The 14,132-nt window shown below is 35.5% G+C and overlaps 1 protein-coding gene across 1 annotated transcript in view; it reads right to left on the bottom strand.

Annotated features, from left to right (window-relative positions):
• LOC110112669 (nodal modulator 1) overlaps nucleotides 1-14,132 on the bottom strand; it is a gene marked incomplete in the record, with an annotated part of 84,119 nt that overhangs the window by 48,695 nt on the left and 21,292 nt on the right. Inside the window, 3 exon segments of the mRNA XM_020844969.2 lie at nucleotides 7,859-7,936; nucleotides 8,025-8,120; nucleotides 8,242-8,313. Of these exon segments, the coding sequence (XP_020700628.1) occupies nucleotides 7,859-7,936; nucleotides 8,025-8,120; nucleotides 8,242-8,313 (246 nt within the window).

A 14,132-nucleotide genomic window follows, 5' to 3' on the forward strand; every position in this document is an offset into this window, starting at 1 on the left:
CGGCCGTTGCAGAGATTGGGAGAGATCGATCCTCCTCTCGAATTGAGGATCAATTGTCTTTGCTGTTTTATTCATCTACTAGTGAAATACAAGCTTTCCTTTGAGTTTTCTCTCAGATTTCCCGGACAAGTGCTGTTTTTCTTGCTGTAAACAGCAGATTTCTGCTGTTTTTCCTGCTGTGGACAGCCATTTGGCTGCTGTTGGTTCGCGATTTGGTTAGGTTGCTTGTTGAATACAAGCACTCCTATCAGATGTCATATGGGGGAATAAATGAATAAGTTAGCCATGTTTGAAAAAGAGTTTAGAACACCCTTCTCCAATATAAGTTAATCTGCTGAAGAATGTAATGGACTTAGACAAAGCAAGCAAAAACAAGACAAGATATCAGATGCCGTGTGTGGAGGGAAGAATAATATAATGCCTGCCCAGTAGACGATCACCCTCAATGCCACTAAAGGAACAACTAAAACAAAGATATAATTTCAGGCATATGCTTAATAGCATCATTAAGAAGATATTAGGGAGGCAGATACACACACAACAAATACGTGAAAACTCGAACCCTGGACCCTTCTTAATTGGGAGTCAAACTTCCGAAACCAACAAATCAAGGAGAACTGCGTTGCTGTTTTCAATATTCAAAACGGCACAAAATCTTATAAGCAACCCTGATTATAAGAAGGATTTATAACTAAAGAAAATAAGTAACAAGGAATGTAAACAAAAGAAATCACGATAAATACTCTGTATAAGATTAGTCTTTCCAGTAAAAATCCACTTAATACAATTGACTTTCATTATAGATTTATTACAAAATAAATTTAAATCAGCAAAGCTCTAGAGTAAGTCTAATGAAATGTCAATAATGATACGATGGGTTTTCTATTCAGGGAGCACTGCCTGCATAAATTGTAAAACATAATAACCCCAATGGTCTTCAATAACTTCAAGGTGCAAGACAATCTATTTTGGATTAGCTTGGACATTATTGGAGGGAGAATATTAATGAACTTTATATGTAGTCATGAGTTAGTGAAATCCAACTCATAGTGGAAGCTTCCAATTTTAGATCATCTTGAAAAACTCAAACAACTCTTAGAGAGATCTTAAACATCTAAAGATCTAAGGTCTGATCAAGAAAACTTATTCAACTTAAATTCTTATTCTTATAGTTTTTTTTTTAATTCATGCATACAAGCATGTCTCAGGTTCAAGATATGTCTAAGCTGGGCGGTTAATTAGGCTAGACCTTCTGAGGCTTTGGATGGCACGGGTTGATGTTGTAAAACCCGAAAAATGTCATTTTAAGACCTCGCACGCTTTTCGATGCGTCGCGACGAGAATTTAAATGAAATTTGACGAGATTAATTTTATAAATTCTACGCAAAAATTCTAAGAAATTTGATGTATAAAACTTATATCTAATTTTGCTTACTTTAGGAATTAAAATTCATAGAAGTCTCTAAATACCCAAAGTACCCCTAAGCATTATTAAAGCTAGGAATGTTTAAGTGAGGGCATTTTAGTCCTTTTGCCATTTAAGAGGAATTAAAGGGACTGAATACATTCGGTCTCTCATACAATCGAGCGGCCAAATCGAACGCACGAAGGGAAGAGGCGCACGGCTTGGGCGGACGGGAAAGCTTAGGCGGCGGCTCCGACGTAAGAGGAATTAAAGGGACTGAATACATTCGGTCTCTCATACAATCGAGCGGCCAAATCGAACGCACGAAGGGAAGAGGCGCACGGCTTGGGCGGACGGGAAAGCTTAGGCGGCGGCTCCGACGGTGGTTTCCGGCGGTCGGATTTGAGGGAAATTGTAGAGGAGACTAAGGGGAAGATTAAGGTATGATTTATTTAAGCATTTCTCCGTTCCCCGCATAGTTTTCGTAAGGAAGAAATTTTAGGGTTTTGTGGAAACATTGAAATTTCTTTAAGAAATTAATAGGGAAGATCTAGGAAATGATTTTAAACATTAGAATGTGCTTTTCTCCAAATTTTTTTAGGGTTTCAAAAATTAAGGTTTTCCCAAATATTGATTTTTTATGAAATCTCTTAACAAAGTTTGTTTCTAAGGGTTGTAAGATTATTCTAATGGTGAGATTTTGAGATTTTTCTCAAAATACTATTTTTCCTAATTTAGTAATTTCTAATTAATTTAAATCCGAGAATATAAATTATTTAAATTAAATTAGGAGTTGGGTAAAGGGGTTTATTTGGTTGGAATAGGTAATTATATAAAAATATAAATTTTTAGAATATATAATTGCTTTATGTGATCTTTTAGAGAGAGGGAGAGAGAGAACCTAGGGTAGTTTAGAAAGAGAAGGAAGGAGAATATTGTTTTAAACTATTTTGTAGATTTTTAAAGGTGAATTTAATTCTTATAGGTGTTTTGAGGTGACATCGAAGGAATGAGGACTAACAAAGAGAAAACAAATTCCTAATTTCGATAAGTATGCATGGTTCTTTAATTACAGTAATGTATTTTGTTTCTTTCAAGTTATATGATTTGATAGATCAATCATGATTCTTTACTCTTATCAAATGGTTAATTATGCAAATTACATGTACATTTTATGGCATTATATGATAAAGTTTATGTATTATATGAAATGAAATGATATGAGATGATATGAATGTTATATTAAATGCTTGTATGTGCATGCTGAAATGATAGAGCTCACCCTCTGATGTATTAGCTGGGGACGCTGTACTCGTGCACGTTAAAATGGTAAAGAATATGGAACAAAAACCAAGAAGAAAGAGGGAAAACTTTCTTGAGTATAAAATAGTTTTCAAATATAAATAAAACACATGAAATCTAACAAGCATCCCGAATAGGAAGATGAATTTTCTAATTAAAGAAAATAAGCAACAAGTAATTTAAAGTAAACATGAAGGATAAACCATATAAAATAAATCTTTAAAGCAGGTTTCCTCTTGATAAAGAAATCTACGATTATATATTTATTATTGAAAAATCAAACTCATACTAGGATGTCTAAGGCAAGTCTAATTACATGTCAATTAATAATAATAATAGGTATATTTTTGGTTTGCACTGAAAAACATCAACGGCCACATAATGAGGTTTCCCATCAATAGTAAGAATCGATAGTATTTAGAAGAAATTTACCCATCAACTCTACCTAATTACATTGTTTACTCAATAATTGCGGTCAATCAAACTAGCTTGATCATCCCGAGTATTAATAAACTATAACCCTAATTCAATGAATTTAGTTTCAATCGAGTTAGCTTAGTTGAGAAAGGTTCAATCTTTATAGCTTAAGCTCCCTAACTATGAAATTAGGGCTTAAATTAGCATTTTTAATGCAATATTATAACAAAATAATTACATGAGTACATAGAGGGCAATTACTAAGAACTGTCAAAGTACAAAGAATTTATACGAGGACAAATATATAATGCATGAAGCTAAAGGATGAACCACCCAATAGAACAAAAAACAACAAAGATGAACTAAGGACTCATCTGGCCCTTCTTGCCTGGAGATTGGGAAGGACAAAATACTTTTTTTTTTCAGTCCATCTAGTAAATAGGATTTCAAATCTCGTATCCATCATAACATCTTCACTCATAATGCTCCCATCAAAATCCTCAAGATGCTAAACACCATGGGCAAGATTGTCTTCACTAATGGGAGGGAGAGAGGGAACTTCGAGAATTGGTAAAATAAATTTCATTGATTTCTTTACAGAAAAATGTACAGAATATTTCAATATGGCTACTAACGGTGAGCACATCAATTTAAGTCTGCTGAGAAAAGTCAAAATGTTTCAAAAATTGCAAGCAATAGAAGGGAAGGGATTGGATGAATATGAGTGGTCGAATGAGTCTCCAAGATAGAAAGAGCTACCAACACAAGAGGAAAAAAAGGTAGAGAGATCCAGCAACTGCAGCCCAAAAGCATTGCAAAAACCAACAACAAATATAAAAAAATTAAATTATCTTTATTAAAGCGCAATGACCCAATTAGGGTTTAATTAACCTAAGTAGAAGTTCAATTCTTAATTAGAACTTGATTAATCTTAAAGGTTCATCTGATTCAACATTTTTTAGGTAATGCCTAATTAATGTTTAGGGCCAACAAAATCCTCAATGAACTAACTTGATCTCAAATCAGGCATTGCACCTAAAGCACAACTTCTAGCTCTACAAATCACCTCCACTTGTGCATGAAACTACGATATGATTTATCGATTTTCCTAATTCTCATCATGACATCTTCCAAGATTCATAGCCCACAATTCCACATCTATCCCCTGATAACCCATGCAGAATTTCAAGTCTATCATTCTGCATCTCAACAATCCCTCTAATGACATCCCTAGCCATGATGACCACCTATTCCCTAGGATCATTTATCCAAAGCTGACAAAGTTTTTGAAAGAAGAATTTTTTTCTTTGATGTGCCTTTTTCATTGCTTCACACCTCAGAAAAATAAATCAATCAAATCTGAGAATTTCTTATCATTTCATTTGAAAGAACAAAATATTTTTTATGTTTCATATCTTTAGTTTCATCAGTCTTTGTCTGAATTGCTTTGCACCTTTCTTCGAGTAGTTTTTTCTTCGCCAAATTGCCCGAACATGACTTTCCTGTTTGTTAGCTTCCTCTGCCCTATGGGACTTGCATGCCCATGCCTGTTAATTCTTTCTCAAACAATTCATTTCATCAATGCACTACTCACCATTTCTCCCAACAGTCTTCACACGAAATCCTGTACGCATCCAACTTTGCATCAAACATAGAAACCACCTTCTCTCATCACTCACCTGATCTCTTTTGCCCACACCAATGAAAAATTGTTGAAATCTGTGAGCCTGACCTGTTGTTTTGATTATTACAAACATTATTGGTTAGATCACTTATTATTCTCTGAAATATATACAGTGTTTTTATGTGCTACTAATATTTCAAGTACAACATTCAAGCCAAGTAAAAAATAATAATTTAAGAAATTGTAAGATTGATTCTAGTCAGAATTTGTAATAAGAGTCTGTATTTTTTTTTTTTTGAGCCATTATATATGTAAGAGAATGTTGGCAAGACAATCGAGCACACATTCACAAGTGAGAATGAAAAGTAAACAGTTGATTTTTTTATTAAATCGTACTATACGGTGTCATATTAAATCGTACTATACGATTGAGATCGTATTGTACGATGAAATGTTTCAAAAATTAAATCAATTATGTAATTATATTAATAAATATCTGCCCGTAAATATGAGTTTCCAAATTTAGAAAATTTTGAATTTTAAAATTTGTCCTAATCGTGTTGCATGAACATGTTCATATTGTATGAGTATTAATGAATGTTGCCTAATATGGACCGTCAATCAAGCAATCAAATCAAGATCAAATCTTGATTACATATTGTAATGTTCGCTTCAAGTTGTCCTAATACAATCTGACAGCATATTGGTGGATGAATATTAGTTTGTCTTGGACGATCCTAGATACAATTCAAGTTAGTGTATCGTACGATTCAGATATTACAGTCAAATCTAACAGAACTTAAAATTGGGTATTGAACTAAGCGAACAATACAATCCACATATCGTATTATACTATCAATTTTTTAAATTTAAAATTAGGGTTTTATTTAAATAGCCTAATCTGATTATGTCGATATGCGAAGTGTGTAAAGCAAGTGAGTATGAAGAGACATTTTTTCCTAAGAGAGAGTCTTCGAAGAAGAAGATGTATTTTTCCTTGTTAGAGTTTTCCAATCCACTTGGAAGAGAGATAGTGAGATTGAGAGGTTGCTCCTTGAGGGAGCCATGGGTTGTGTGAGGGATTCACACGATTGGCATGCACTTTGGTCCTCTAGGTTGTATTTTGGAACGTTTAAAGAGAAGCTTTAGTGAAAAAGTCTTTAGGAAAAACACTTGTGACTAGCCGAGGAGGCTAGGATAGCACATCTCCACCTTTGCGAGGAGCGGCATCTCGCCATTGCGAGAAGCAGGTGGTTTTAGGATTTTCGGGAGAAGAGCTTGTGAAGTTTATTCTCCAACTAGGAATGAAAAAGGACTTCTTTGCCTTGTAGAGTGCAAAATGAACATTTACTAATGTAATTCTCAAAGATGAGGACTTTTAGAGAGTAGATGTAGATATAGTTCAACAAAATGACAATAAAAATCTCAATTTTCTTTTCTTTTACATTTCAATACTTTATTTCTTGCAAAATTTAATTATTTGAGATTTATGGTATAACTTGTTGTGATTGCATTCAAGAAATAATTTTAAAACAAACTTTTCATTAGATTTCTATTAATATAAATCTTTATTTTTAAATTGCTCTCAAACTAATAACCAATGATTTTCTTGCTCTAAAAAAACAAAAAAGAAAACAATTATAATTTTTGTTTTAAAGTTTCACTAATATTCTGTTGCACGTTATTTCGTTCTTTAATTAAATTTTTTAGTTAAAGTTTTTAAATTATCAATTCACCCCCAAGTTGATTGTGCCATGTCACTTTCAAAAACCACGGATGGCATCAACTAAAATGAAACGGCAGTAGATATAACCTTCTTGAACTCTATTTCTCTCATATCTCCACAACATAAATTGTGCTTCACCCTACAATAACATATTTTAGGTGAGCCTCGTAGCCTTTATTAATATGTAAATCGTGTCAAGCTCCTTTATGAAATCTACCACAACATTTTAATCATGAAAAAACATCAAAAAATCAAGGGCAGGTGCTGTCCTTTTTTATCTCACCCTTCAACAATAGGTATAACCTCCCCTAAAGTTATACCTCTCTTGAACCTACCATACCCTTACCCCAATTTGACAACTACTTCAATAAGCCTAATAGCATTTCTTGCCATTTAAATTGTGTTGAGCTCTACTAGGACATTTAACCGAGGAGACTTCTTGATAAGAGAAAACCAACAAAAACTTTGGGAGATGATTTTCATTTACAATCTCACTTATCCAACATTACATAACAACCCTACTTCACCCTCAATAAATTATTCACACATATACATGCATAGCATCGACACTATACGTCGTGCATATGAATATGACAGGTATATAGATTTTCTAAACTGAGATAGATTGAAATCGTTCTATAACAAACGGGTATAAAAATGATAGAGTTTACTAACCTGTTGTATATGATTACTTATTACTGATCACTGCTCTTAAAAAATACAGTTGAAATAATGTTCGCTAATCATATGATAGGTTACTGTTTCATTGACTATTACATGCATTGTTTAAAATTGTGCAATATCAAACTCGTCTTGAGGTCCACATCAATGCAACTCCAATGAAAAAATGAAGAATAAAGAAGAAGATGATTGAAATAAATGAAGAAGAAGATTGTGAGTTATTGGACTTCACAGGATGAAGCAAGGGAGAGACCAATTTGTTATGATGAAAACTCAAATAAAGATCCTCTCAGTGATGTCACTATAGATGTTTTCTTAGTTTTTATCAATTATTTAAGCTTTTTTTATGAATTAAATATGGATGAGATGGGATCTACGAAAGAACGAAAATGCTCTTGTTAACTTCACAAAACATGTACTAAACCTCTCAAATAATACGCCAAAAAGATAAATGCTCCTGTTAACTTCACAATGCTAAAAAGGTCACAATATACTCTCAAAAAACATCATTTTTGCAAGTAATCTATTCACGTGTGCCTTATACCACCAAAGATGAGCAAAATGGCACAGCAGTTCAGAGGCATTTCTAGTTACATAACAGAAACATGCCATCATACAATTAGGAAAGAAAGAGGGAAAAATCAACTAAGAATGAGCAAGAACAGTACCAGGCTATAAACTAATAAAACAATGTTATACACACCAAAAAGCAGAAGCTTCCGTTCTCCTTTGTCAGTTTTGTCTGAGGCTCGACATGGTCAGGTCCACGTGTTAATGCCACCTACAATTATCCATAAATTGCATAGAGAACAACATTTTTTTTAACTCTCGAATGATGTCAACAACACAATACAAGAGAGAGTATTTACCTTAGCAATAGAATTTGGGCTAATCACTCGAACAAAACCACAAACATCATAGTAGATCGCTTTAATATCATTAATAAAAGCCATGTTTGGAAGAACCTAACATAATAAGTTATGCTATTAATACAATTCGTATTGCAATATAAGGGTGCAGTTGAGTATAAACAGTAAGATCAAAAGGTTTTAACATGTTAATCTAGAAAATGAAGTAATAAGTTACCAAAAAGTTTTCCAAAGCACTGAACTTGTAGTGGTCTTTTTCAGCCACAATTGTATAATGCTTAGAAGTAACCTGAACGGTCAGAATAGAGTACAAGAGAAGATAAGTCGAGTCCGTCTAAATAATTCAAGTGCATCCTGGGTAGGTGTAGAATATTATAACATAAAAAAACATAAATATAAAAAGCTGATTTGACAAAACAAAGCTAAAATTGAGACCTTTTTGTAACCCTCCAAATTAATAAAAATAACAAAAGCAATTGTTATTTGGCTCTGTTCTACTCTTTAAATCAAAGCTATCAACATGATAGTACCTCATAACCTTAAATGCTAAAGAGAGCCAAGACGCCACCCTCAATGTCATATGCCTTCCCAATTAATGAGTTGTAAATGAGAGTCTCCCAGTGGCGCCTTAATAGAGAATCTTCACAGGCAATGGGCAATGGACACCAACTGCTGTTTGATCTTAGACTGTTTGATAAAACTTCTTTTTTTACACGGGTGATTGTAGTATACTGTACAATTTATGATGAATAGTATTAAGCTGTCATGATTTTACACCATCATAATAAGAGCTAATTTGCAATCTTCTTCACAAAGCTTATCACATCACACACTTGTCATGATCATTTTTCGTTCTCTATCAGATCTTATTATAATGTTTTTTAAGAACCTTGCAAAAAAATTTATTTGCAATCATATGTACAATGATAAATAACCTTAAATATCATACCGTAGTACATTTATCATGTTAATAGCTATGATGCACCTTGTGGGCACCGAAAATTCGGCCCCGGCCTCCGCCCGACTATTTTTGTTTTCTCATTGGCGAGGGAGTTTTAACAGAATTAAGTTCTGGGGTAAATTTTGGAAGGCAAATGGGTTTGTAGATAAGACACTACCCAGATATTTCGCCCTCATTTTGCGAGGACTTTATGATATGAGTTCTGGTTTCCTACAGGCGCAAGCCCCTATAGTTAATTACCCCTCCCGATAACGAGAGAGAACTTTCAATTAAGGCTAGTTGTCAATCAGATACATAGTATATACGTGTTATCTGGCATATAGTAGCAGCATAGGTTGGGATTTGAAGGATTAATATTTAAAATTGAAAATTTCATCATTATGCACTTAAAGCGGATGGTGGGGGAATGGATGATAGACCCGATCAAAATCCCATGGTTCCGTCGTCCCGGGCCATCATGGTCCCTGGTCTACTTAGTCAGAGTAGGTAGTCGACCCAACCTGACAGAAGAATCCTTGTCGGGAGCCATGGGTTGCTTCGTCCAAGGGTACCTTGTAGACCTAGGATAAATATTTGCCTAAGGGGATAAATTTGAATCCACCATAGCTAACGGAGGGCTTTGTGTCCTATCGATCATATCTTATTGATTCATATCTCAAGGATTTGATAACACTAAGGAGCGTATTGGCTCTACCCATAACCGGTATTTAGTAGTGCCATTTGGCGGCAAAACCACTCGATTCAAAGGGCCCTGAGTCATGATCGTTTATCCTGCGGTGTCATTTGGCGGCAAAACCGCCGATCAGATGACACGTACCACGTCCTTATTAGCAGAAGATTGTTTAAGAATGCATCCTACTGATATTTTCGACTAGACATTAGCTCTTTATGAGCTGAAATAAATTTCAATTTGTCCACCTCGGCAAACTGCTGCGGAGAGTGGATGAATTTTACTTTAAGTGTTTAATGGTTGGATTTCAGTTTTAAATATTTGGACTTGATTGATTTTGGAATTTTTTGAACTTTTGAGCATTTGGGATGGCATTTGAAATTATTTATGAACCCCTCCAATTGAGATTTTTCATTCAACTCGGCCATTATCGATGTGTGGGGCTATTTTCATTTAAAGTTTGAACCTTGTCGATAGGGGATTGGGTTTCGTAGGCTTTGTCTTTGTTAGTGAATTCTTATTGTTATATGACTTGAAGGCCTAATATGAATGTATTAAGACAAATATATCAGTCACCACAATTGTATATTTGTTTGATGGTTCGAACACTGTCGACTCTTATTAATCCGCATAGGAGGATCGGATTCGAATCTAAATTCACTTATTGACGTGTGTACCCATAACACGTTCATCGGGGCCCATGCGAGTGTTTGGGGGTATTTTGTAATTATTTATTGAAACTTGTCGACTTCTATCAACCTGCTTAGGAGGATCGGGTTCAAATTTATTGACTCGCGTATCATCTCTAGACGTCTCATGTGTTTCCACCACATGTTCGACGGGGCCCATGCAGGTTTTGATTACACTTACCCCTTGTGCATCTATGTGTATACAAAATACAGTGCATGTGCGAGGGTATTTTGGGAATTTGACGAATCTTCTACGAGGGCTCCTAGGAGCTCATTTTGTTGTAGTCTTTCTCTTTTTTTTTTAGCGTTTGCTTGTGGATATCATATTGGATGCACGAAGGATCTTATATAGTAGCTCGTAAGAGTTCCTATGCTTATATCTCTTCGTTACATTTGTTGTAGTTCTTCCCTCCTTGCTTGCCCGTGACATATTGAACACAAAATGGGTCTTCTGCTGGCGATTTGAAAATGCTTACATTTTGTTGTATATTATCCGCCTTTGCCCATAACGGATCAATGTACTTGCTTAACATTAAATAGTGATTGATTGTAGGGGTGTTGTGGTATTCACAACATGTTGATCATCACCCGCCTATGTATATTATTGTTCATAAGGTGCATTCTCACCATTAACGGTAAGTTTATGTATTCACCACGATCTTCTATCTCTTGCTTATAGAGGCTCTGATGATGCATCCACCATCACTGTTTATAGATAGGATTATTATAAGAGCGAAGGATTACCCTATAGAAACTTGTTAGAGTCCTTATGTGTTGTAGATTCTTGCCCTTACTTGCAAATATTCACATCGCATGAATATCCATATGCACGGGGGATTCATCATACATGCATCATATTCCCGTCATCATTTATATGCAAGCCGATTAATGATCTACTATATTCACTGGTATTTTCATCAAAATCTCCTTTGGTGGTTTTACCGAGCTCATGAGGAATCCTTCTCCACGGGTGATCACCTTTGTTGTGCATTCTACACGATCAATGGCAACCAACTGCATATACCATCCAATTTTCATCACTTGAAAACTCACTTGATTATTTGCATACAAATAATAATTGTTAATGAATCCATAACATATTCTCATGGCCTTTGCAATTGTTTCAAGTTAGACAGTTGCATGAGTCTTCATCAGCATTTAGTGAGTGAATGATATTTGCAAGTTCTGCATTCATTACAAGTCTTGTGTACCCTTCTTTTGCATTTAATTTGTACTTTGTTATCTCAAAAATTATAACTTTATTTTGAATATTATATTAATCTCCTTGTAGTTCAGGTTATATCCTCTTGAGTTCAAATGTTCAAGTAGGTTGAGTTTTGATTCAAGTCCAAGAAATGTCCTTGTGCCAAGGTCATTTAAGTTCAATCAAGTCCAAGTCCAAGTTCATTTTGATTCAAGTCCTTATCTCATTTCAGATAAAATTTTGGCAACCTCCAGCGTCTCCCCCGTTTAGGAGAAAAACTAAGAGGCAGTCTTCCCCTCGATACTACATGAGTGTTTCAGGTAGGTATCAAATGACACCACAGTTCCATTTTTTTTTATTTTATCCCCGCCTGCTACATGAGCGTTTAAGGGTTTTTAGGTGTGTTATTAAAGAGCACAATTTATTTCCCCCCTCTACACTACATGAGTGTTTGGAGGTACTTATTATTTTTTGGTCCCCCTCGTGCTACATGAGCACTCCTGGGATTACCAGCCTCATTGCGAGCGTCGCACCGGTTTCCCTCCCTACTACGCTACGTGAGCGCGTATGGGGTTTGTCCGCTCGTCGCTAGCATCGAGGAAGGATTTTTTAGTTAGGTTGTCGCAAGCGCCGTGCAGGTTTTCCTCCCTACTACGCTACGTAAGCGTGTAAGGGATTTGTCGGCCCGTCGCAAGCCACGAGAGAAGGATTTTTAAGTTAGAAAAATTTTATACCTTTGCGGGGCAGCAACGAAAGAGTGCACAAAATCGAGGTAAGAGATACCTTTCTTCTTCTTTTTTTTTAAATAATAATTAATAATAATAATAATAATATAATTATTATAATTAACAATAACTATAATTTTTAATAATTATGATAACATAATCATTATAATTAATAGTTATTTATAATTATTAATAATTATAAACTAATTATCATAATAATCACTAATTATAATAACAAGATTATTATAATTAATAATAATTATAATAACCAAATATAACAAGCAATAATTAGGTGGGTAGGGATTATCTTGGGTTAACTTGAGTTTCAAATGGGCTAAGTAGGGCTCGGGTCTAGGTAGTGGAGAGATTTCGACTGAACCTGATGGATTCGGTTCAGATAATGGCTACTTGGGTTCGGCCGGTTCAAAGACTATGAATGGAGATAGGGGAAAGGCTTGTGTTGCGGCTCTGATGGGGTAAGATGAGGAGTTCGGATGGGGAAGCTAGAGCAGAGGTCAGGCTTGTAGAGGTCGGAGCTTGGCTTCGAACGGGATGGAGGAGTTTGGGTGTGGGAAGAGGCGGAAGGTTTGTGGATGGTCTAGGTCGGAAGAGCTGAGGTCGTGGAGGCTTTGGTTTGGATCGTGGCTTTCGTGTGAAGAAGCCGAGAGTGGGAGAAGGCTTCGACAGGGACTGGAGTTTCGGGATTTTGGCTTCAGGTAGGGAGATCTACCTCTGCCTCTCTCTCTCTCTCTCTCTCTCTCTCTCTCTCTCTCTCTCTCTCTTTCTTTGGACCGAAAGAAGCAAAGGGAGGAGGGAGGTTTTGCATCGGAAGGAGCTGAGAGATCAAGCCTTCGTTCGCTTTTTAATAGAGAGGGTAGGGGTGGGATCGAGGAGCTTTCGTGAGATTTAGGAAGATTTCCCTGAGCGGCGCCGGATAAACAGTGACATAGCGGGATTTCTTGCGAGTTTTGCGGAGGTTTTCGGCAGGATATGTGGATCCGAGTATCCGATGGGTACTAGGTACGTATGCATGTTTTTCTACTTTCTTCCCTTTTGGTTCCTTATACAGAGATCAACACACCGACACTTCTCCTCAAAGAGGCGTGCAGTATCCGACACCGTATCCGACACGACACTCGTCCGACACTCCTCTGACACGTGTCAGACACACTGAAAACGTGTTCGATTAAAAAATATTAAATACAAATTGGACACGCATGTCCGACACGCGTATCTTAAATATTTTTTGAATTTTTTTAAATATAATTTCTTGTATTTTGCGGGATTTGAACTAAATTTTTTATTTCCTATCACACACCAAATAAACGTCCGCACTTAAAACCCAATCATCGAATATTCCCATTTTCATTTCTTTTTGGCAGTGAAGGTATTTTCATCTCCTCTCTCGGTGACTGATAAATGGCATCGACGCTTGACTCTCGACATCCTAATACTAGTCATTTTAAACACAAATTCTAGTTAAATGACTTATTATTTTCAAATTATTTTTAAAATTATACTTATTTAATTTTTATACATTACTTTTTAAATATAAAAACTATAATATCGTGTCCAACCCGTGTCCTATATTTTCAATAACTGACGTGTCCTGTGTCCGTGTCGTATCCGTGTCGCCATGTCTGTGTCTGTGCATCATAGGTTAATAGTAGTTATTTTATTTTACTCATGCATGTATCATGAATTGCAATTTGCATACATCCTTTTTTAGGATTTATCTATTGCTCTACAACACAAGGTGCTATTGAAGGTTACTAGCCGTTATACACTATGTTTTATGAACAGGCCATCCTCTAAAGCTTAAATTATTAATTATTACGCTAAAGAAAATTATTAACAAT

This window comes from Dendrobium catenatum, unplaced genomic scaffold (genome assembly GCF_001605985.2).
Source record: "Dendrobium catenatum unplaced genomic scaffold, ASM160598v2 fragScaff_scaffold_627, whole genome shotgun sequence".
NCBI lineage: Eukaryota > Viridiplantae > Streptophyta > Magnoliopsida > Asparagales > Orchidaceae > Dendrobium > Dendrobium catenatum.